The sequence below is a fragment of the Apteryx mantelli genome, chromosome 3 (genome assembly GCF_036417845.1).
Source record: "Apteryx mantelli isolate bAptMan1 chromosome 3, bAptMan1.hap1, whole genome shotgun sequence".
In the NCBI taxonomy this organism is placed as follows: Eukaryota; Metazoa; Chordata; class Aves; order Apterygiformes; family Apterygidae; genus Apteryx; species Apteryx mantelli.
This window is the reverse complement of record NC_089980.1, coordinates 18,214,665-18,238,272: the sequence shown is the minus strand read 5'-3', so window position 1 is coordinate 18,238,272 and position 23,608 is coordinate 18,214,665. Positions and strand designations below refer to the sequence as shown.

Sequence of the window (23,608 nt, the reverse complement as noted above, 5' to 3'; positions counted from 1 at the left end):
GAGAGGCGGGGAGAAGGAGGCAACTCCAGCCAGCAGCTAACACATCCCATCTGCAGCTTGTAGGAAAGCGCTTGAATCAACAAGATCAGAATGTTTTGCAAGAATCTATTGATTTGTCAACACTTCTCGCTGGCAATTATCAAGACTGCCTGTTTCAATAAGGTCAGAGTTTTGTCTTGTCTCTTGATTTATATTTGCTGATGCAACAGAATTAAACAGTTTCACAGCAACCTGTTGACTCTGTTGAAACAAATTTCCAACAGCAGATGATCCTGACATTTCATTTCAGTGAGGTCAATGTTTTGCCGTAATTTAATATAAAAGACCTAGTAGGAAACCTCATTCACCAAAAAGGAACATTTCAACAAAATATTTTGTTATTTTTTAGTGAAAAATGTCTGAGACGTTGGCTTTCCTTGCCCTATTTTGGGATGAGAACATGTTTTGAAGCCGTGGAATTGGCTGCGTGAAGGGAATTCTGTTTTTTGTCCAGGTCTAGCTATAACAGTCCTGAGAGGGAGCGAGGAAGCATCATCCGCTTCTTATGGGAGGGGTACGGCGAGGTCCAGGTGTCCGCCCAAGCACACAGCAGGGACCTGCTCCGCCGTAAGGTCACGGTTTCCCAGGCTGACAGATGAGTCCGTGGCAATTTAAAGTTTATTGCTCCCTGCTCTCCGTTCTGTCCCACTGCCAGAGGTTGCCAGCTGCACTGCTAAAGGCAGTACCCACGGCTCTGGCAGCAAACCCGTGTGTTAACTTTGAACAGCAGCAGAGGAGCTGGTGTTTCTTCAATCCTGGTCTTCCCGTGTTTCACCCTAAGCAGCAGCAATGAAGGCTGTCTCCGACTCTCTGAAATCCTGATTTGGAAGGAAGGAGAGAGAGAGCATAACTTTCTGCATTTAGGAAGGGATGGGGAGATACCACCTTTGCAGCAATAATTAGGTAGAAGAAGAAGTGGCTGGGAGCAGCCGCAGGAATACAGAGGGTTCCCAAGAAATACTGACCACCTTGTTTCGTAGCTGGCTGACAGTTGGCATCCCTTTGGGAAACCTCATAACTCTTGGGCACCCTCAGAAAAAAAGGAAATGCTACTTTTTACTGTCCACCTTTGCTTACTGTTGTGTCTCTTTTGCGAGCTTGGATGTTCACTTGGAGTATAGGGATTGCTGACTGACTTTTGTGGTAACCTCTTGGCATTTTTGCTGGTGTGCCTGCACTGCCTGTTTTTTAGGAAGCCTCTCAGAATACTTTCTGCTCCTTTATTCTTTAAGCTAACTGCCTTTTACTACTGACTCCCCCCAATTATACTTTGTTTCTCAAGCAAGAAAAATGCTGACTGGACTGTTAAGACAAAAAAGTATCAAATACCTGCTATAAATAAATACACGTTTAAGTTCTCTGAGTTAAAGCAGTTGCGCACACTTGCAATGCGTCTGTATGTCCAGGATATGTATTATGTATGCACAGACATATGAAAAAGTAGATTCCTGAGCTGGGCTTTTCTTGAAGAATAATGTATGATACTAAATGAAAATACCTGGAATAAAATGAAAAATAGAGCTACTAGAGCAATCCAAACTGGGATCTATTTAGGCAGATTTTAACAAATGGCAGTAAAGTTGCTTTCAGTGGACTCCTACCATTGAAAAGACTTCATTAACAAAAGAGGAGATAACACAACACAGAATATTATTTCTAGTATTCACTCACTTGGTCCAGGCTTCCCAAGAAAAGTGTGTTTTCCAACAGAAAGATGTTTGGCCTTAAAAGTGGAATGTTTTAGTAAGAAGCAACAGAAGAGGAATGCATAGTATATGAGGGTTTTCTTCTGCTTGCCTGGATTTCCCTTCACACTTTTGCTGCCAGCGCAGCCTTGCTTGCGGAGCTCTAGCAGAAGAATCACTTGCAAATGGTTATTAGTAACAGTCCATTCTGCACGCAGTGAAGGAGTTTCTGTGCCGTCCTCTTCCCCCAGGTGTAAAGATGTAGGGTAAGGAAGAGGGGAATTTGGCCACAATCACCACATTGAGAAGGATGAGAGCCCTAGTCTCCAGACCACAGATGTGAAGCTGCCGTTGCGTGTTTGAGAGATACTGTACACAGAGATCCTGCGCCTCAGAGAAGCCCCCATCCCCCTGTAAGAACTCTGGCATGGCAAAATGTGTCTTTCTGTAGCCTCCATGCTCAGATTAAACACATGCATGTGTAAATGGCAATAGTTCCCTTCTCTTTCCCAGGCTGCTGTTTTCTCCTCGTTCTTTCCACTGTTCCAATCCCGTTTTTGCTCGCATTACAGCCCCAGGTTTCCTTAGTCGTCTTTGCTTCCTAGCAGCTAAGCCAAGGCTTTATTGCAGCAAAATATGATGAGAACTTCTTCCTGTTTTTGATTAGGAAACTAATAGTCTCTTCCTTCCTGGTGGGAAAAACTCTTCACTGGGGAGAGCAGAAAGCTGCATTTATCAGGCTGCGCATGGGGAAATGGTGTAACGAGCGCAGTGTTCAAACAGAAAGCATTCAACCCCTGAAACCCCTGCCACTGCTGCTGCCACTTTATCTGGTTCCTATTTTAAGAGAATTTGAGATCAGTGCTTTCTCGCATGGGATGTTGTGCGGGTACCTGGAGGTTTCCTCGCTCAGCCCAGCTGCCGCTCCGGCCCCGAGCCGCAGCTGTCGTTCTTGACACCTGCCGGCTGGATTTGTGCTTTTTTTGCAGCCTGCGCCGCTTGTGACAAGCGGAGACCTCCCTGCCCGGTGCTTGGAGAGGGGAGCAAGGTCTCTCCGTATCCCCTGCTTTGCGCCGGCTCTCGTGCCACCAAGGCTGTGGGGGCTCGTGTGGGTCACGATCCTCTCCGTGGGGCACGATCCCAAAGCGCCTGGGGTGCAGCACATCTGCTAGCCAGGCGCAGCGTCACGCACCGCTGGCGGCGTAACTCTTTCCTCCCGCAACGACAGGCAGTTTCACCTCTTTGCATCATGGGCCAAGACTGCCTGATCGCAGGCCTCCATGCCGGGCTCCTTATCTCGAGGACTCGGGGTGTGCTCTTGTGATAATCCACATCTGCTTTGAAAAGCTGACCACCGTCTTTAGTTTGGGGCACAGGGGTGGCAGGGACAGGGACCACGGGAAACATACTGCCCTCGTCAGCGAGCCCGTGATATAACTGCATTTTTGACAGGGGCTGCCAATTTCCTTAAACTCCTTGTTTGCATCCGGTGTGGGCATTCAGGGCTAACCATCTTCTCAAGGTTTGGCCCGCACAAGACGGCTGGCTGGCAGGCATCCACATTTAATTTGCATGCCCAGTTACAGCCCATCAGCCGTCCTTTCGCAGGCACACCCGGCCGGGAGGGATGTTGGCGCTTGCCTGTGAGACTCCCCCGGTTCGGGTTGGGGACACAGCGAACGCTGACTCGCGGGGGCCGAGTTGGGTCGGGCTGTGTGTGGCTGCTGAGCACGGCTTTGCCGTGTGTGATGAGCGGAGCCCGCAGGTACGAGCATGTGATCAGCCCAGGCAGATCGCCAGCCTGCTTTGTGAATTGTCAAAATTGCGCTTTGCTGTCCTCAGAATCAAGTCCAGTGACTGGTGCTCCAAGGGTAAAGACGAGTGACTACAATATGCTCATATTTAAATAGGTTTACTGCACTACTTCAGATTTGAGGCAAAACCCTGCCCTTTGCCTTGCTGTAGCGGGGCTGCTGACATCACTCAACTATGTGCTTAAGTATATGCTTGTAGTTAAGTTAGTGTTTAATTACTAGGGCCCATGCCTGACATGGTGTGTAAATTGTGGAGGTTTTGGCTTCTTGGCCAGGTTTGAACCCTGCAGAAGCAAGTTGTGCAGGCTTTAGGGTTGCTTCTTTTGGTTTTGTTTTGACAGGATAGAAAAGCTGATTTAAAAAAAAAAAAGTAATTTCATTTCTGGTCATTTTTCAATATCTTGTTTTCCTCTTTGTTTCTTCAAAATCCAGTCAACTCGTTAAAAAGAGGTAATCATCCTGAAATGAAAAGTTGAAATGAAATGTTCTGATTTTCCCAACAGCATATTTTATTTTCCTTTTTTGATTAAACCCCTGCACTGAGCTCTGCCCATTCATAAATGTGACGTTTTACTTTTGACAGAAATAAGTTTGCTTTTGCTCTACTTGAGCTTTTTATCTACCAGAGAGTTCCAGTTGTGAAAGAACTGATGTGTGTTAGCTGTTCCATTCAAATTTTTGGACTAATTCTTAAGCATCTTTGCAGAGTTTAAGCTATTTCTCCTCTTTTTAGATAGACAGCTATATTATCGACTTCTAAGGGGAAAATGTTGCCTTTTTTCATGCTCAGTGGAACATGGGCCTCTGGAAGTGACATTATGCTTAGAGCAATTTGGCTTGCACAGCTACCTCCTAATACACTTGTAATGCAGCAGAGAGGCTGAGGGAGTTCACACCAGCCGCTTGCTTCTTGAAGGGCTGTATGCTTTACAGTATTGTCAAGGCTGTGGGAAAATACTCATTGTGTGGCAGGATAACAGAGCTGTGCGATGTAAAAGACCAAAGGCTTTATCACTGGCATATCTTAACCTTTAATGAGCTCCTCTCCCTTTTGCTTTCAAAGATTTGACTCTGCTGCTCCTTTTCTTGATGTGGTTTGGATTTGCTGCTTTCCACATCTTTCCTGGAATGATCGCAACCAAAAGCCTGATTTAAAATCACATATGCCAGGGTAACTAAGGCAAAACAGGGGTGGATTTACAGGACAAAGATAAAAGGGAACTGTAGCTTGCTTTGGGCCCCTTTTAGTGCAGTGCAAGGAGCAAAAGATGGGGAGCAGCTACACAAGCGCTTTTTGCCACAATAACTGGCTCTGTGTAAGGTCTTTTGCTTCCTTTTCATAAGAATTCACATTCCTCCCAGATGCTGTCAGCTGGCAGTATTTTCACTTCATGCCCTGAACCTTCCTGCCCTCTGCAGCCAGGAGAGGGTGTCGTGCCCCCCAAGATGAGCTCCTTCCATCCCTATTTTGCTTTCTGACGCAGCAAAATTGCTGCCGTTTTGGTGGGGAAACACATGCTCTTTACTCACTCTAAGGAGAGAGGGGAAGCGCAGCAGTAAAAACAACTGAACTCTGAAGTATAACAAGAAGCAACTTTTGTCTTACATGCTTAAGTTGGTTGATTTTCCTGTGTGTGTTTCTTTAGACACACATGCACATTTACAGAGTGCCCAGTGTAAATGTAGGTCACTTTGCATTTTATCCTTTCTCCCTAACCCTGGTGCTCAATTTGCATTTCTGTATGAAGGCACTACTGAATTCAGATGTTGCAGCTTTCCATCTGAGTTTTCCCTGCTTTCATCCGTGCTGTTTAACCACTTCAGCGCTGCAGGGCTCAGGGAAGTCAACCTTGTGATGAAGGGTTAAGCCATTCTCTTAAGTGGATTTTGCTGATTGGATTGTCCTTCATGTTCTTGCTATGAGCAAAATGTAATCACATGAGTAATGTTAAAAATCTGCCTGACCCTGGAGGCCATAAGCTGTTGCTGCAGCTGGCGTGGCAGTTTCTGTAGCCATTGGCTGTGTAACTAGCATCACGTTTAATTGCTTCTGATGTCCAACCCAAATGGTTAGGTGTGGGGGTGTTCACACCTCTGGCAACTTAGCAAGGCATCTGCTCCATGGTGCCAGAGCATCTTCTATAATACATACCTCACTGATGCCAGTATGTTTGCCTTTGCAGAAGGAATTCAGTTTCTGAGAGTAAAACACCTTGGTGCATTCATTTCAGAAGTTCAACAAGAAATATTTCATTTTCTTGCTTGTTTTTTTCACAGAAACCTGTTTCCTGCGAATCTCGTTGCTGCAGCTTTCCGAACGGTAAGATCTGTGTGGATTTTGGACATGAGCTACATTGCGCAGACAGACTGAGTGACTGCTGGCTTTTCAGAAAAGAACTAGCAAGGTGGTGTGGAAAATATCAAAAGCCATAGTGGGTGGGGTTTTCCAAAACACCTGAGGTAACTAGACGTACAGCTGCTGTGGCATAAGATACCCTCAGACAAAAGCATATTCAGAGCCTGTGTTTTGTACCTCCACTAAAAAGGTCCTTCATGCTTTTCTTCCTTGGGTACCACTTTGGGCAGCAATGGCAGCCGTCTGCTTTGTGCCAGCCCGCGTATCACTTTGCAGGGGCTAGCTGGGAAACCCTTGCTTGGCCACGCAGTTTGGAGCTGGGCTCCGATAAGACAAGACTGAAGGCCTAAAAGCTCACAGGTGTGTGGGTTTTACTTGCTTGATGGAAGAGCTTGGTGCTCTTCCCCAGTATTTTCCATTGTACCACTTGCTGGATTCATTGCTCAGCCTGGCTTCTCTTCTAACACAGGACTAAGGGTGGTAAGATGATAACTGCACTAGAAGATACTGTGATTTAAACTGATGGACAGGAGCTCGGAAGCTCAGAGAAGGTTTTGATTTAGTTCTTATTGCTAATTTTAGGTGCCAGGGATAGACATTGTTGAAGATGCTGCTATGGGACAGAACGATTCTTTTTGATACAGGAGCAGAAAAATCATTTTTGGCTTCATGATGTTTTGTGGGTTTACTTTTCTATCAAAAACAAGGTCATGTTCTAAAATCAAGTTCCATTTTGAGTATATATAATGCAGGACAAGTCAATATACCATAGATAGCAAAAATAATAGAAGCAGTACAAAAGTACCCTGAAGGGTATTCTGTGATACCTTGAGTATCAGGGTTCTGTGTGTGTAGGGATGAACTAAAGAAGTCCTCCTTTCCTCTGTGCTGCAGTTGTCACAGGTAATTAGCAAGTACATAAGCTATTATTTTCCTTACTTAATATCAGTAAGAAAAAAAAAAAGCATCCAGCTTTTGTCAGGTTTTTGGCTTATTTATCAAAGTAAACTGCTGGCCTTGATTTTAGGTATTTTATTGACTTTCAGTGTCTGTCTCACCATTTCTAACAGGGAAATGGTGCAAGCACCACTTGCCTTCAGCAGGGGCCGTCTCAATGGCATGGTGCATGAGCAGCAGCAGTGTGGAGGAAAGAGGGATTCCTCGGCTGCTGCCTGAACCTAGGGCCTTGAGGGGTCACAGAGTGCCATTTTCTAAGGAACACGGTGCTACAGCTCCCACCTCTGTTCCCTTTGATGCACTGGCTTGTGCTTGGGCTCTGCCTTGGAGAGAATATCAATCCACTTGAGCTTTTCTTTGCTCATTAACCTGAATTAGTTGAATTATACATTATACTTCCTGTGGACAGTTATAATCCTTCTGAAGCCTGTACTCTCCACTAGAACATGTTAACTTAATAGAGTTCATGTTCATGCCCTGGGTTGTGAACTGGGGCAGCTGAGGGGCAGGCACACAGCTCTGGAAGCGGTTACTGGATCACAGTGGATAGCTGGTTACCTCCATAGGCACTAGTGCCAAATCTGAAAGGGCTTGTAACTCAGAGCCCTTACAGGAACAGTGTCATTTAAAAAGGTCAAGGATAGCACTGGACTTCTCTGTTACCCCATGGTGAAGGAGCTGCGTATGCTTTCACTCCCTTTTCTTGCACAGGACAAGTTCAGCAGCCTCCACAGTATGGTCTCCAATCCCTGTATAATGTTTCTCCCTTCATGTTTTATCAATAGTGTGTTAAGCTTCACATTCAGCTCAGATTGGTAATGTCCTTTTCATTGGCTCAAATACTTTCAAGGTGGGATCTTACTTATTCTTGACTGATGCAAGATGTGTCCATTACCAGTAGGGTTTTTCTGATTTATGCAGCATGCATGTAATCTCTTTCTTCCAGTGCAGCCTCAGCTGCAGAAAGAAACTGTAGAAACTGTAGCTGTAGAAATGCTTTCTGATCCTGTTCAATCAAAAGAAAAAAGTCTTCTTGACAGTCCTTGTGAAATGCTAAATGATACGGTCATACTGACAATCTGGTCAACAAACGCTGTGTTGTTTTTTTCTTACCTGCAGTATGCAACAGACTATAAGGTACTGGAGAGAAACACTACCTCTGGAAATGTCACACTGGAAAAGGTAAGGACACTTATTCTCTTGTTTTTATACAGTCCTTCATTAACCATAATATTTGACTGCCTCAGTCTTTAATCTCTACCAACACTCACTGGAAGGAAACAAGTACTGTTCTCCTCCTACAACTAAGACACACACAAGTCAGATGAGTTATCTATAGTCATACAAGAAAGCTATGGTGGAAAGGGAGTTGAACTCAACTGAGCTGACCCTTGATACCTTATTCTTAGGCCTTGCTTTCTTAGGCCTGGTATCATTTGACCTAAATTTTGATTAGTCCCTCTGCCGAATATTTCCAAAAAACTTTCTGTAGACTTGGAATTAAGTGACAGTCAGGCTGGCTGAATGTGTCCCTTAGACCTTATTCTCCATTGCAGTTAGGAGAGAATGACTTTTGTTCCCTGCCTGTATTCTTTAAAGAAAAAGAGGTTAGTTGAGATTTTTTCTAGTTATCTTGCTGCTAAAATTTAGTTTTATTTGAAGTAGTAACAAGTGGTCTGAAGGGGTGAAAGTTGCAAACAGAATGTTACAGATCAGCTCCTATTGCAATGTGGTCAAAACAAAACTTAATTTGCAGATATTGCTGAGGTAGAAAGCACTGTTTTCCATATGTAGCTCACAGGAATTCCAGAGGCGCTCTGTACCTCTGAATCTCTCCTGCTGTTTGGGGCTGTCAAACATCTTTATTATTGGCCAAAGGCAACATACCATGGGTCTAGCAAGAATCACAGTTGCCTTACAGGCAGCATGCTGTGAACTTGAGAGACTCATCTGCAGTGTGTCACCTTATTCCAAATGAATTAGCCCATGTGCTTTTGTGGGATTTTGGGGAGGCAGGTCTGACACTGGAAATGGCTTTCAGAGTTATTTTATATTTCTCAGGCTCATTCTGACTTCCTGAGACGAGTACCAGAAGTCGGGTTATTATATTTTAGTATGATTTATTTATCCCTAGGGCAAGAGACTTGAAATGTTTGTGTTTGTCATAGAAGGGCTCAGCCAGGGCTGGCCTGGCAGTTGCACCAGTCTGTGTAAAACGATCAAGTTAAAGGCAGTTCGTGTGCATCCAGAAGGACTCTGAAGCAGATCCCTGAGTGCAGGAAGTACTGGCCTCATTATCTTCTCTTCTCCACGCCTGGTGTGCGAACAGGTGGTGCAGAACAGTGCATTTCCAAACTCCGCTTTTGGCTGATGGACTGAACTTTCACCAGCCCAGGAGGGTGAAAGGTGGCTTTGATGGAACAAGAGCTGAGCAGGGGAAAAGTCAGTCCTTGCCTGAAGTCTGCTAGCACACCGTGAACAGTTTCACTGGGGAAGAAGGTGGCCTCATCTGCCCAGGATCTGCCCATGCTTGTAAGATCGAATTAGCCCAGATCTGCACTCACCGCATGGTGAGCTTGGGCATGACTGCAGAAAAATCACATGAACCCAAAAGAGCCCTTTCTCCTCTAATGCCATTAGATCTCCTCAGGCAGTGCATGCCTGTGCAGCCTTGTGCTGCTAAAAACAAGTCAACATGAATGTGTGCTCCCTTACAGAAGTGTGGAATTAGTCTTCATTTAAGCAAGGGTAAGTGAGAGGCAAATAAGGCCCTTCTTACTCATGTTCAGTGTCAAATTTGATAGGAGCTCCTTGCAAGCAGGTACAGATTAGGGCTAACCATATCCATTGGATGCAGGCTCAGCTATGGAGCGCTTTTTCAAATGCTCTTTCAAAGCCATCAATCTTTCTCAAGAGGTAAGGATAGATTTTTTGGCAATTTAAAATGTGAGGTTTTTTTCTGTTTTCTTTCTCTTTCTCACTTATCAGACTTCAGTTTGATGAAATATCACAAAAAAACATTCTGAATTTGTCACTGGTGTCTGTTTTTGCCAGTGACTACAAAGTAAAGACTGTTTCTCCAATTACTTTTCCCAAACTTCCTTCAGTTGTTGGAACCAAACCAGAGCTGACCTTCTTTAATGACAGAAGACGCCCTACTGTCTCTAGGAAAGAGCGGACCAAACAAAAAGGAAGCATCATTTCAGTTTTGTTAGCTCAGTTTCAGTGCTGACCTGACCATATTATTTATGGATAGACGAGGATTAAGTTTGGAAAGGAAGAGTATGATTTTTGGATAATATATAGTATAAATACCATAGTGATAGAAATCTATCTCATGTTTTCTTTCATCAGCAGAATATTTAATTGAAGAGGAGAAATGTTTTACTTCTGCTTTTGGTGTGAGCAGTGTAGAACAAAGATTTCCACTGATGTTTTTCCACTGGTTAATAGGCTCCGTCTTCTCTTGCTGAAGATATGAGTAGTGGGGCACGTAGGTGTCTGCTCAGCCATGTTCTTTTTATTGTTTCATATGCTCACTCCTGTTTACCCAGCTTTTATAGCTATATCCTCTCCGAGTCTTTGGCAGCATGCTTCCTGGGATAGGGGCTATCTTAGTTCCTCATCTGCTGCAAAGTGAGGTTGTAAGGGATTCCTAGTTCCTCCTGGACAGCAGTAATAATACACAAACCAGTGATTACAGTTCTTCCTCGCATCACATGGCTGCATTTTCTTTTCAACCACCTGCTACTAGGGTAGCTCAATGTCAGCAGTTGTTTCCTGGATAAGCATTTTGCTTCAAGAGCTAAAAAACAATAGGATCTTCAGAGAGATTCAAGAACCAGAAGAGACCCATGAATCTTCCTCCCAGGACACACAATTTCAAGCAAAATAATAATGTGTCCTGTCATTTACCCAGGAAAAAAGCTCTCATCAAAGCTGTTTTTGTTTGGTGTCCACAATGCTGCTTGGTTTGGCAGTTCCTTTGGGGTGATGCACTCTTCTGTTAGAGTACAAAAAGGCTGTTCAGCATCTGCCAGTTTTAGAGGCTGGGATTGAGAGGATCTTCCGCTGAGGATTTAATGCTGGACTCTTTCCATATTTTGCTGCAAGGAGGTAAAATTCTGTGAACATTGCAGGTTGCTCCCTGCAAATCAATGGGCCAATTTCCTGGAGTAAGTTGCCACTCCATCACCTCCCATCACCGCTGAAATCGGTGGTGATGGGAGGCGATGAGGAATGTTCTGCATTTTAAAGAAAATGGCTCAATGGGAAGAAAGGGAGAGCAAAACTTGAATTGGGGGGGACTGAGGACAAAATGAGAAGAGGGAAACAGCTAAGAAGTTTTTAGGGGTTCTGCATAGAGCCTTCCTTCCAGTCATCCAGAATTCAGAGGGGCCCAAATCGCAAGAGCTGGGCTGAAGGGGCCAGTGAAGTACGAACACTTGGAGAAAAGCTGCAGCAGCAGCAGTGATTGCTGTGCTGGGAGCAAGGTGGAGAGAAACATGTGTGAGGGTGAAAGAGGACTAAACTAAACATATTGTTATTCTTGAGAGGGACAGGGGTTTTTAGAAGAATTGGCCAGTTTATGCGAAGTAGGCCACCATCAATGCTAGGACGAAAGGGGACAAGCCACATGTGCTGGCTGTAGCTAACAGGAGCATGCTGCTGTCTCTTGCCCTCCACTAGCTTCCCAAGAGCAAAATTTGGCAAGTCCTTAGCATCAGTGGCTCTGAAGAAGGCGGAGGAGCTTGTGGGGCTTGAATGAGCTAGAAGAGAGCTGGATTTCTCCAGTCTTGGAAACGACCTTTTGAATCAGACATGAGGAGCTCTGGCCACAGGTCGCCCTTGTCTCCGCCAGCTCAGTGCTCTGTGTGACCCTGTATGCACTATGCAGCTGGTGGGAAGATCACCGTCCTCTTTGAGGATCAGTACACTTCTGTCTCACGCTTGATACTAGATCTTAGCAAAGCCCAAACAGGCAGCTGGTTGCTAGGCTTCAGGCTCACGTTGCTGCATTTAATGAGCTGAGAAGCAAATCTCCAGCAGAATGGGTTTAAAAGGCAGAGATGCTTTGAAAAACATGAGTATAAAGTCATATCATGAAGTTCTCCCAGTAACATCGAGGTCAGAATGCTGGGCACTTTCAGCAGCTTGAAGCACTGCATTTCTGTTCCACAGGAAATTTTGATACCATTTATTTTTTTCTGAATCAGTACCAAACCAAAAAGAGCATTCAAGATTTTTTTGTAAAAACATTCTTGGGGATGGGGAAGATTTGGGCCAGTTATGTTAAAATTTTTTTCCAAGCTGGGTTTTTCATATTAACTTTGTATCAAATGAACCCAATACAAAATGTTATATTGTAAAATAATGGGTTAAAAAATCAACATAAAAAGTTGTTTCAAAATGGAAAAAGCATTCTATTTGCTCCATATGAATTTAAGAAGTGCTTGTTTTCTCATGTAAAAATGTTTACATTTTGCCCAAGTTGACATTTCTTGAAGAAAGTTTTGATTTTGGTGAAGTGACATGGCCTATCAGAAAAAGTTCAAACGGCATTATTTTACTAGACATTTTCTTGCTTCCTGCTAATAAATTCATCATAAAGCTTGAGAATCTACCTAGGTTCTTTCTGATATGTATATCATTACTGGTAAATTCTCAGTGAAACTTCACATCTTTTTTAACTTTTGGGGTAAGGCTAACTTGAATTCATTTCCTATCCTGGAGATGTTTTACTAACAGAAGTGAAAAGTAGAAAAATATGCATGTACCATGTTCACTGACAGTTTGTTGAATTAGGAGGTTAGGTTTTTGCCTAACCTTTCTGAGTATGAGAAGAGTTTAAGGTTTTCAGCCACAAAAATAGAATATAGACAAAACCATTCAGACAGAAAATTGTTACTGTGTGTGAAGAAAGCAGCCTATTTCTTCAGACATCTTTGGAGATAAACTGAGCCCCATTGTTAATATCCTGTCCGTGTTTCCAGCTCTTTCAATGTGAAATCCAATAAATACTGAGAAGAATTTAGCCCAGAACAAACAACTGCCATGAAAAATTAGAATTTTTGTATCTAATTACTTTGTAGCTAGCAATTAAAAAAACCGGAAGCTTCATTGCTTTTGTCCTTGTGAACACTTTTGTTAACAGCATTTTAGCCTTCACAGTGTTTTTTTTTTCTCTGTATAATTTATGTTTTATCCTCTTCTGTGCAGTTCTTTGTTTCCACCTGTCATTAGGAAGAGACAATTCAGTTCAGCAGTATACTTTCAGATAAAAGTATTATCTCAAAAACACTGCAGTAAGATCGGTGTCCTGAGATCTTTAGTCAATATTCATTTTAAGCTTTTAGCTCAGAATGTATTTTTACTTGCTAGTGGTGAGCTAGTGTCTGCTCAAACTAGCTAAAAGGCCAAAACTTGTCCACAAACCTGATCTGTTTGAGAAGCCCTTCCAAAGAAAACAAAAATTTGGCATACTGAGCTTGTGCTGCCAAGTTGGGGGAAAAAAAAGGTTCGTCAAAACAATTGTATTTTTATGAAGCAACAAGAACGCTCACTCGGTTCCTATGATGTTACTTTGCCAAACAAACTCCAGCTCTTCTTGAGAAATGAACTGTGAAGGAGCAGGAGAGCAGGCTTGTCAGCACAATAGCTATATCCTGGTTTTATCCTCTTACTCGTACCATTTAGCCACACGATTTCTAAGACGGGCAACAGGTATTTCATCTTTTCTCCCTGTATCTCCCATGGCTGACATGGAGAGATGAATTAGTAACTTTTCACAGTTTGCTACCTTTTTTTGCCCTTTCTGCCCTCTTTCCGCTTCATAACATTGTTTTCGCCTGGTTTTCACCATGGTATAAATATTCCATTAAAGCAAAGGGGCTGGCAGTTTCTGAAAGCAGATTCCTTTTAGAGATGTCAGGAAATAACTGTGTTTGGGGCCAGACCACTGAAAGCAGCTTGCATGTATGGTTTGTTTTAGGAGGTAGAAGATAATAGTGCACACAAATAACAACACTCATTGGAATCAACAGAGCTGGCGAGTCAGTACGACCAATACCTGCTATTTGTACCAGCAGTCTCTTCCAGATCATCTTTCCTCGCAGGGAAACAGTGAGGAAACTTGCAGTCTTTTAACCATCGTCCCAGTTTTGTCCTGCTCGTGATTTCTCTCCATACTGTTTTACATCTGCAATGAAGCTCACCCTGGCTCAACTGTGAGGGTTTTTCTATTCATGTTGCTAAAAGCACATGTACCGTATTGAAGGGTATGAAAGGGGAGGTAGTGACAGGCCCTTTCCTTTTCCAGTACATCCATGCCAGCTCATAGCTAGGGAAGTCTATATCTGGACTAAGTCCAGATCTTGTTTGTTTCCCCTGACCAGCATAACGCATTCCCTACAGTCTCCGCTGCTGAGCTGTCTTGCGTGAAGTGCCTTCCTTCCCAAAACAGGTTCTGCTTGCTGATTCCAGATCAATCAGAGAGTATCAAAAAGATGTGCCAGTCTCCCATCTAACAAGCCTGCTGCTTTTTTTGCCTCTACAGATCCCTGTTGGCACTGAGATTGAAGGGATGAATATCCTGGGACTGGTGCTGTTTGCTCTGGTTCTAGGAGTGGCACTGAAAAAGCTTGGCCGGGAAGGGGAAGATCTGATTCGCTTCTTTAATTCATTCAATGAGGCAACTATGGTCTTGGTTTCCTGGATTATGTGGTAAGTGTATGAGTGCAGACACACCTGTGGTAGAATAATAGTGTCCAGCTCAGGAATCTTGCCCTTTATCTGCTTGTGGATTTTCCATACCACATCCCTCATCATAGCAAAAGCAAATGTTATAATGTCACTCTATGGGGTCTTTTCTTCTTCCTTGTAACCTACAGTTAGAATGATACCTAAGGTGTCAGTCTGGAATGTATCAGATAAGTGCTTAGAAATACTCTCAAGGACTCCATTTTGATTAATTAAAGAAAAGAAGGCTTTCTATTTCAAAGCATCAGAAGCCCATGGCCAGGTGCCATCATATGCCTAATTTATTCTGTCTCAGTTACTGGGCTGGCATGAGTAAATGAGGTGTGAGCCAGTGAAGAATATGGTCATTTAAAAGCCCAGGATGTTTGTGCTTGGCATGCACCTGCAAATGTGGTGCATAACTAAAATCATACTTGTAGGTTCATGCCTTGATTTTTTTGTTGCCCAAAAAGTTACATGTACTTACCTGAAAGATACCCAAGGAGATCAGAAGATAGCCCACTTGCTGTTACTTGGCTTGAGGTATCCTGTTGAGTGCATGAATACAGAACCCATCTATCACTTGTGTCAAAGGATGACTGAAAACCTAAGTCCCTCTGCACAGAAGGAGGGGACAGTCATCCTACTGCAGGGATATGGTCTCCATCCTCCTGCAACAAAAGTGCTGCCTGTTGAGTGTTTTGCCACTGTTATCAGCAGAGCCTGAGTTTCACGGTGGATCTTTAAATCTCTGTTCCTATTCAAAAATCTCTTCCATTTTCTTCAGTGAAGCAGGAACCAGTGTTACCAGCACAGAGATTAGCTGTTTATCATAGTACCTGCTTTTCCAGAGAAACTTCTCTCTTCCATTTCCTTTCCATGAGGTTAGGAATTTTCTAAGATTCATTGTTTATTTTGCCTCCTGCATCTTCATGAGCAAATCCATCATTTCACTCCTGTCGCTGAAGTCCAGACATGTTTATGTGATGAATGTTGCCCTGGCTGATCTCACGAAGCCTTTGGCACTCAGCAAAATCATGGGGTGCACTGAACATTCTCACTAGGCAAGAGACCAGCATGGAGGAGACAGGCACCTCCAAAGAGCAGTTCTGGCCACCTAAGCTCTGGAGTGTGACCAGGCTGCTGACTAAGTTTTATTCACTTGATGGGATTGAGTCTAGGCCTCAAAGCAAAAGTGTGTCTGTTCTTGTTCAGCTGGAGTGGTCTAGGTTCCTGCTTTGAGACCAATAACACTAATATCTTACATGCAAAAATAAAAACAGTCTTAAGGACAGTCTCTGTCTCTTTTCAAAGCTATGTGCTTGCCTTAACAAAAGTATGTTTTCTTCCCTCATTTTGCATTTTTTATTCTTGCTATTTTCCCCTCCCTGTAAGAAGCATAAAGATTTTAACAAAACACCTGATTTTACCAGGCAAGTCTGTGTTAGTTACTGTCATAAGGGATTGAAAAATTCAAAGTCTAAAAGCGGCTTAAGTCTTTTACTCTTGAGTGTAATTCCTGAGACACCGAATACTGATAAGCGGCAGTTCTTGTATTCAGCTGATTACGGTGCTAACACTTCGAGCCAATTGGTTGATGTATAATCCTTTTTTTGTGGATTATCAGGACCACAGCTGACTCTGACACCGTGGTGCACCATAGTCCTTAGTTCTTCTCTTTCTTTCCTTAAAACTCTTGTGTCATCCTGATACTTATCCAAAACTTGCCAAGCCACCTGTACATCCCAAAGGATAGTTTGGAGTAGGTCCAATTGAGACAGCTCGAGCTTTATCTAGCTCTGCTCAGCAGCCTCTCTTGTATTCAGAAGCACTTAGGCCTTAATTTCCAGCTTCTTCCACTCCAGCCTCCCCCTTCAAAGGGAGGGATCCAGTCTCAGCTCTGAGTCCAGGGTTCACATTTGCAGAGCTTGTACAGGACTGGGGCTCCCATAGACCTTGCTAATTGGGATGCTCAGAAACGTAGGTCAAAGGCAGCATGTCGGAGAACTGGCAGAAGTTGTGTGAGGAAGGTTCAGCAAGCCCCCACCCTCCACCCAGAGATATGGCCAAGGGGGGCAAGAGAAGGGATGCTCATGTTGAGCTGAGATGTGGAGAGCGAAGGAGCCACAGAACTGCTGGGGGAAAAGCAGGCTAGGAAGAGGTGGGTGATACTTAAGGAAATCTTAAGTCTTGCACACGTTTCCAAACCTTTGCATGCTTAACCAAACCTTCTGAAGTTTGTTCTGACTCCACAAATCAGCCTCACCGAACACAGGCACAATGGGCTGGAGGGGAGAGTGAGATAAAAGCATTATGCCTGAGATGTGCAGGCAAATCTTTGCAGCCACAGATCTGCAGCCACACATGTGGCTGAAGCAGGGTTTTGGAGAGCTGGGTGACCTTTTGGTATTTCCTAATCTTTGAAGTAGCCATGAATAAGAGCATGGACAGCGTCAGCTTCAGACGCAGACTTCCCAAGTGCAGCTTTGGAGGAACTGGATCGAGGCCTGAAGTGATTCCTAAAGTTGGTTTAGTGGCTGTTATGCTGCAGGTGCAAGGGCAATTCTGTCTCTTCAGGGTGTGAAGAGAAGTCTCTTCAGAGTGTGAAGAACACACTCAGGTGTGCTAGTGTGGCTGGACGTGGGTTTGGGGCTCATGTGTGGCATTTCCCCCTTGAGCAGCTCCAAATGTTCCTGACAAGGGGAACTCCAAACAAACGCTGACGTCTTGAGACATGTGTTTCTAGATAGGAGACGTGGGAATGTATGTGGCTGTTGGTTTGAGGGAGGCTCTGGAAGCTCAGTCACTCAACTTAATCTTTTGCAGGCAAATAGCAGAGTTATTTGCTTGCTTTGGCATGTGCATTAGCAGCCTTTAGTGGAGCTCTTTGCCACTGATACGGTTATAGCTTTTTCTTTCCTACACAGAATGTGTTGGCATCAAGTATGTCTGCCATTTTAGTGACCTAACTTCATACTTCTGCTGGTGCTCCCAAATTCTGTAATGCCCCATTCTTCAATACCTTTCTCAGCTCCGCTGGCATGATATTGCTCCTTTTTCTTTCCTATGATCAGCCTTCCCTTCAGCAGTGACCTACTTAGCATTGGGTCTTCGCCCACCCTCCTCCCTGACAGACTAAAACTCTGTGCAAATGTCTTCTCCTGATAGCTTCTGCCAACGTTTCAACTCCCAGTTTGGCATCCTTCCTGCGATTTCCTAGAGGTCTCTTTGAGAGCATAGGTCAGTGGGAGGTTTTTCAGTTTGACAACTTGCCTTCCACCAAGTAAGAGTTGTGTAAGAGGGGCCTTGCAAATTTGTTTAACCTGAGTGTGTGGTGAATAAAGTGCTAGCCCTTCAGTAGGAGTGGCATATTCTTTAGAAGAACGTAATCTGTAGCAAAAAAAGCAGCATGTTTTTCATGGCTTGTTTTTTGTACTTAATGACAGACCGTAATTCTTTACACAGGTACGTACCTATTGGCATTATGTTCCTTGTTGGGAGCAAGATTGTGGAAATGGAAGATATTGTACTTTTGGTGACCAGTCTGGGAAAATACATCTTCGCCTCTATTCTGGGCCACTTCATCCATGGAGGAATCATTCTGCCACTTATTTATTTTGCATCCACACGCCAAAATCCTTATCGCTTTCTCTTAGGACTTATCACACCACTTGCCACTGCTTTTGCCACTTGCTCCAGGTGAGCTTCTGTGCTTCTTTTGGGAATATAGTCTGGTTGTATTCATGATTGTAAACTGTTTGCATCCTAACACCACACTGTGATGAGTTTTAGGTCCAAATATTTCTGAGATTGTAAAGAGAGACTTCTGAGCATACAGAGTCTCACTGCTATCAGCAGCCTGCTACACCAGAAATACTGATATTTAGCTATTGAAAATGATCCTCAAAATATGGGGGCTATAGCATGATGCTGAGTTGGAAGTTTTTCATGGGAAGAGTGAAAGTGTTTTCCTTAAAAAGATCCTGCTGGTTGTCCTTTCAATTTTAAGTAACAAATGAAGGTCAGTAGCAAGGGATTTTGTCTTGAGAAGTTTATTTCTCCAAGTTCAAGGGGATCTGGAACAAGTTTAGACTGATTTTGCAGGAGCAAAGCAAATTTATTAGCTAGCGTAACATGACAGTGTGTTACTGATTTCAAGGATCTGGTCTGATTGGCTCTTATTTCTCATAACCAAGGATTGCCAAGCTATCAGGCATGTCATTTACACTTTTCCTAAGCGGCAAGCTTCTTATTAGTGATCACAACAGTATAAAATCCTTCCAGATCATCTCCAAAAAGTGTAGATGTGTGACTGTCACAGGAGCTGAATTAAACATGTAGTAGTAGAGAATTTATGAATAAATCCATATAATTTATAACGCAAGAAATAAATCCAACAGTGAATTTTGATTTGTCTATTGTTTTGAAAAGGTAATAGTACATCAGTAAGAAGAGATTGTTGTACTTGCTGTGTTTATATTTGCATCTATTGTAGTACATTTATGTTTTGAAGCTCCATCATTCCAAAGCCCTGTTACACTGCATACTGAGCTAAGTCATGAGTTCTTGCCCCTGGGAGATTAGAGTCCTTATCAGCTATTTCTGGGTGTAAGCAGATTATTAAATACTGCTGCTCAAGGGGCAATACCAACAAGGGGGGACACTGCCATTGTGACAGGAAGGAACTGCAGAATGGCATCATCTTCATGATAGTCTTGTCTGGGATTGCATGCTGCAGTGTGTTAGAAACATGACAGCCATGAGACAATGACTTTCCATTCAGCACAGTCTAATGCTTTGTGACTGGTTTTCCCTCTTCTCTGTTTCTAGCTCGGCCACTCTCCCATCAATGATCAAATGTATTGAGGAAAACAATGGAGTCGACAAGAGGATCAGCAGGTTTATCCTTCCTATTGGGGCAACTGTGAACATGGATGGAGCTGCTATTTTTCAGTGCATGGCAGCTGTGTTTATTGCTCAGCTGAACAATGTCGACCTCAACGCTGGGCAGATCTTCACTATTCTGTAAGTTGCTTGCTATTGCAGCCACATCCTTCTGGCCCCCAGGCACATTAAAGCCTGTGGTCTCTCTGCTAATAGCTAGCAGTTTGCATTCCACATCTCTGACCTAAAGCTTGCAAGCTGCTATGAAACATAATTATAGGGTGATTAAGGCATGGAGTCTTTCAAGCTTTATAAGATTTGCCAGAATCTCAATTTAATAAAAGGTGGAACCTGGGAGGGGTAACTGAATTATGAACAGGCTTTGAGTTGTTTAAAGCTTTTCCTCACACGAAATTCCTCTCCCTCCTTAAGGACCTCTCTCCCCTCCTCTTGCCACTGAGCTGGGTAATTGTGGCATGCTGCTCTACCCATAAAGCTGACCTGACTTCCCCTCTGGATGACTTAGAAAATACTTTTGCTAACTCCCCAGCTCCTTATGTATCAATTTCATACTCATGACATTGCCCCTGCTTACCTCTGCCTCTCCTGTCTTCGTATCACCAATTTCCCATTATCACCCCCCTCCTAATTGTTATGCTTTGCCTCATTATCCCCTCCACCATCCTGCATTGGCAGGCAGGAAAGAATTTGCTTGGGAAGCAAATGATCTGTGTGTCCCTCACTGTAGAGTTTGTTGAGGATTCCTGTGGTGGGGAAATGTGTGCTGTAACTGTAGAAAAGAAGCACTACAGAACTCATGCTAACTGGGTTCGCAAATTCACTTGCAGTGTGACAGCCACTGCATCCAGCGTGGGTGCAGCAGGTGTCCCGGCTGGAGGAGTCCTCACCATCGCTATCATCCTGGAGGCTATTGGACTTCCGACCAACGATCTCTCCTTGATATTAGCGGTGGACTGGATTGTGTAAGTACCTTAGGCCATACATATCTGCTGTTGGATGACATATTTAATGTTCAGGTAGAAACCTGGTGCAGCGTAGTCAAAGTAGCATAGCATAAAATAAAAACCTACAAGGTGTGGCTGTCTACAGGACAGGAAATTCATGGCAGGTGATAGAAAGCAATGGAGAGGGAGGTCCCTTTTCAATCAAAGAAGTTTGTATGCTAAAATTCCTCTTTGGCTTTTTTACCCAACCTTTATAGAAACAGATTTCTCCCTGGTTTTGGTTCACTTCAGAAGAATAGTTAAAAGTTTGTGCAAGAAGGTATTGATGTTGCTGAAAATTAGATGGACACTAGGGGGAAGGGAAGGAAAAGTAAACTGAGTCTGAATAGATGGAGAAAGCTTTCTGGGAGTCAGATGTGTGAAGCAGTCTCCACCAGAAGCTGTTGGCAGCTATTTTCTGAACAACAAAAGCAAGGATGGTCAGAGCACCGAAGCACCAGGGTGAACTGCCCTCCATTGCGAGAGCAGGGGCACAGAGGTCATTCAGCAATCATCACAGCTGTGGGCAGTGTCACAGCCAGAAAGGTGCTTCTGGGAACCACAAGTTAGGTACACATATTACCACATTCCCTTTTCCTGTTCTGGGAAAGAGCTAAGAGGTCAGACCTTTGCTCAGTTCCTTCTCTCCTTTCACCAAGAACCATTTCCATTCTTGAAACATGAGAGATTATCCCTTGCCCAATTCTGTTTGGAAGAATTTATCCCACCACTCAGCCTGGTTATGTCCTTGTTTAATCCTAAATTTGCCTTCTGTACCACCACCTAAATGAAATTAGGGAAGGGTTAGAAAATTTGTTTTGCATTAAGTATTGGGGACCCAAGTGTATGGAAAGTGTAAATGCTACATGCAGATGATTTCTTATTGCTTGAATGAGCTCTGTGGAAGTGGGTCTCTCAGCTTTTCCTCTCAAACAAACCTGTTTGTGTCTGCTCTTCTTTAAATACTAGAATATCAAACTGGAAGGACTTATCTGAGCAGTCGTGAATTACAGCACAGCTGAATGTTTAGCCTCTTTCTGCCCTCAAATCTTAATGCCTAATTTCAGTGGTCCAGAAAGCCTAACTTTAATGCTTACACTTTAAAAGCTAGTGAAATAAACATGATCAGATAGCTTAAACACAGTATCTGCTTTCAAGACACCTGGTTGGAGGTGAGTGGTGGGCTGGAACCACTGGTTAGTGAGGGTCAAATGACCTGAATCCCACTGTTAGCCCTACGCCTGTTTTTTCCAGCTGGCAGGTTTCTGGGTAGTTCCTGGTTTAGATTTTACATAATCCCTCTGAATTGCTCTTTGGAAGCAACAGACTTGCTGTACGGATGGGCTAGTCACACAGAAGACATGGAAATTAGGATGTCTGAGGGCAGTCTTGAATTCCCAAGGCTGGGGAAGACAGCAACTGTGTTACCTCCTCCCTCCCCACACACGCATCTGTGGAGCATGAACACATTTGTACAGCTTTATTAGGACCACTGAGCTCTTCTTTGCTGCCACCGCCTGGGGGGAACCAGCCACCTCCAAAGGATAAGAGAGACAGGCAAAGAAGTGGCTAGCCCTTTCATGTCCCACCTTCCTGAGGGATTACAGTAGTAGCTGTGCTTTCCACAAGCTATGTTTGGAGGTGCCTGGAGGCATGAGTGAAAAGCTTGTTGCTCCTTTCGCTCTGGCCTACGCTCAGTCTGTGTCGTGCAGGCTGCCTTCATTTCAAAATATGTAGTACCACACTTGGGGGTCAACGCTGTTGTTCTAGTTGAGGAACAAGTGGCTCTGGTTGAGCCTTGTGGTAATAAGAAGGGGGAAAAGGGAGGAAACAGTCCTGTGTCTTGTTTTAATGCCAGCCATTTAATTACCAAACAGAAACACAGTTACAAGGTAAGCATGTGTTGAAACTAGGCTGTGGAATTACTGAGGGAAGTCTCAAAATGCAGGTGAAGAAATTGTTCGTCTTTATGAGGAACCTCCTTCATTAAGTCCTGGGCCGCACTATTCTTGTGTTGCATGACCAAAGAATAGGACAGGTGCTACAAGCAAGAAACAGTCATTCTGCCTAATTTTGGACACCTTAAATAGATGTTTGAGTTAAGAGACAAGTCTTTCTAAGCTCCCTAAATAGTTAAAAAGGAGAGATTGTTTCTCTGAGTCACCTTCTGGATAAGCCCAAATTAAGTTCCTACTGTGAACTCATATTTGAAACGTGCTGGCCTGGGAAAAGGGAGAGAGGTGGACTGGGAAAAGAAGGATGTCTGAGAGCATAGTACCATTGCAGTGAACTTCTGAGAGACCAGAACCAGTTGACAGTAATGGTTGAACCCACCTTAAACCAACTTCAGTGCGTATTTGTGATGATACTGGTATGGAAAATAGTTATGATAATATGTCCCTTCTCTAACTCTACTGATGTTAGTGAACAAACAGTGGGGATGGATTTCGCTCCACATACTGTGTTTTAACTCTCTTAAATTAAAAGGCCACTGTTCTGCTCTTTTTTTTTAATCTTAACCAGGGACCGAACCACCACAGTTGTGAATGTGGAAGGGGATGCCCTAGGAGCAGGTATCCTTCATTATCTGAATGAAAAAGCAAAGAAAGAAAAAGAACAGGAATTAAAGGAAGTCAACGTAGAAGCAGTTCCCAACAGCAAGTCTGAAGGGGAAACGTCACCTTTGGTAACTCACAAAAATCAAGTCTCCAACACAACCAGCACAGCAGACCCCGAATCCAAGGAATCAGTATTGTGAACTAGAGGGAGTTCGTCAGCATGCATCCTAGAGGTGGACCGGCGACTTGTTAACACACCTAGACGTTTGCAGTGCTAACAAGGGCTGGATGGCTCTTAAAAGATTTCTGTTCCAGTCTGTTTTGAAACACACTGATCTGGGGAGGGGGAGGGAGGTGGGTTGCAGGGGGGGAAAGGGCAGTGAGAAAAAACACTTGCTTTATAATAATATTTTGATAGTTCATATGTATACATGTATATATGTGTTGCATGTACACACACACATATACATGTATGTGAAAACAATGCCATTGAGACTTCTGGTTTAACAAGAGATCTGTTACTAAAGGCCCATATGGGTAGGAAATGGGGAAGCAGACTAACCCAGTAAAGTGC

The 23,608-nt window shown here is 43.7% G+C and overlaps 1 protein-coding gene across 1 annotated transcript in view; it reads left to right on the top strand.

The window, feature by feature from the left end:
- The window catches only part of SLC1A4 (solute carrier family 1 member 4), a 29,104-nt gene extending 5,734 nt beyond the window's left edge, over positions 1-23,370 (top strand). Inside the window, exons 2-8 of the mRNA XM_067292783.1 lie at positions 5,816-5,858; positions 7,971-8,033; positions 14,407-14,573; positions 18,054-18,287; positions 19,419-19,613; positions 20,321-20,455; positions 23,000-23,370. Of these exons, the coding sequence (XP_067148884.1) occupies positions 5,816-5,858; positions 7,971-8,033; positions 14,407-14,573; positions 18,054-18,287; positions 19,419-19,613; positions 20,321-20,455; positions 23,000-23,234 (1,072 nt within the window). The 3' untranslated portion in view covers positions 23,235-23,370. The remainder of the gene's footprint in view (positions 1-5,815; positions 5,859-7,970; positions 8,034-14,406; positions 14,574-18,053; positions 18,288-19,418; positions 19,614-20,320; positions 20,456-22,999) is intronic.
- The last annotated feature ends 238 nt before the right edge of the window (positions 23,371-23,608 follow it).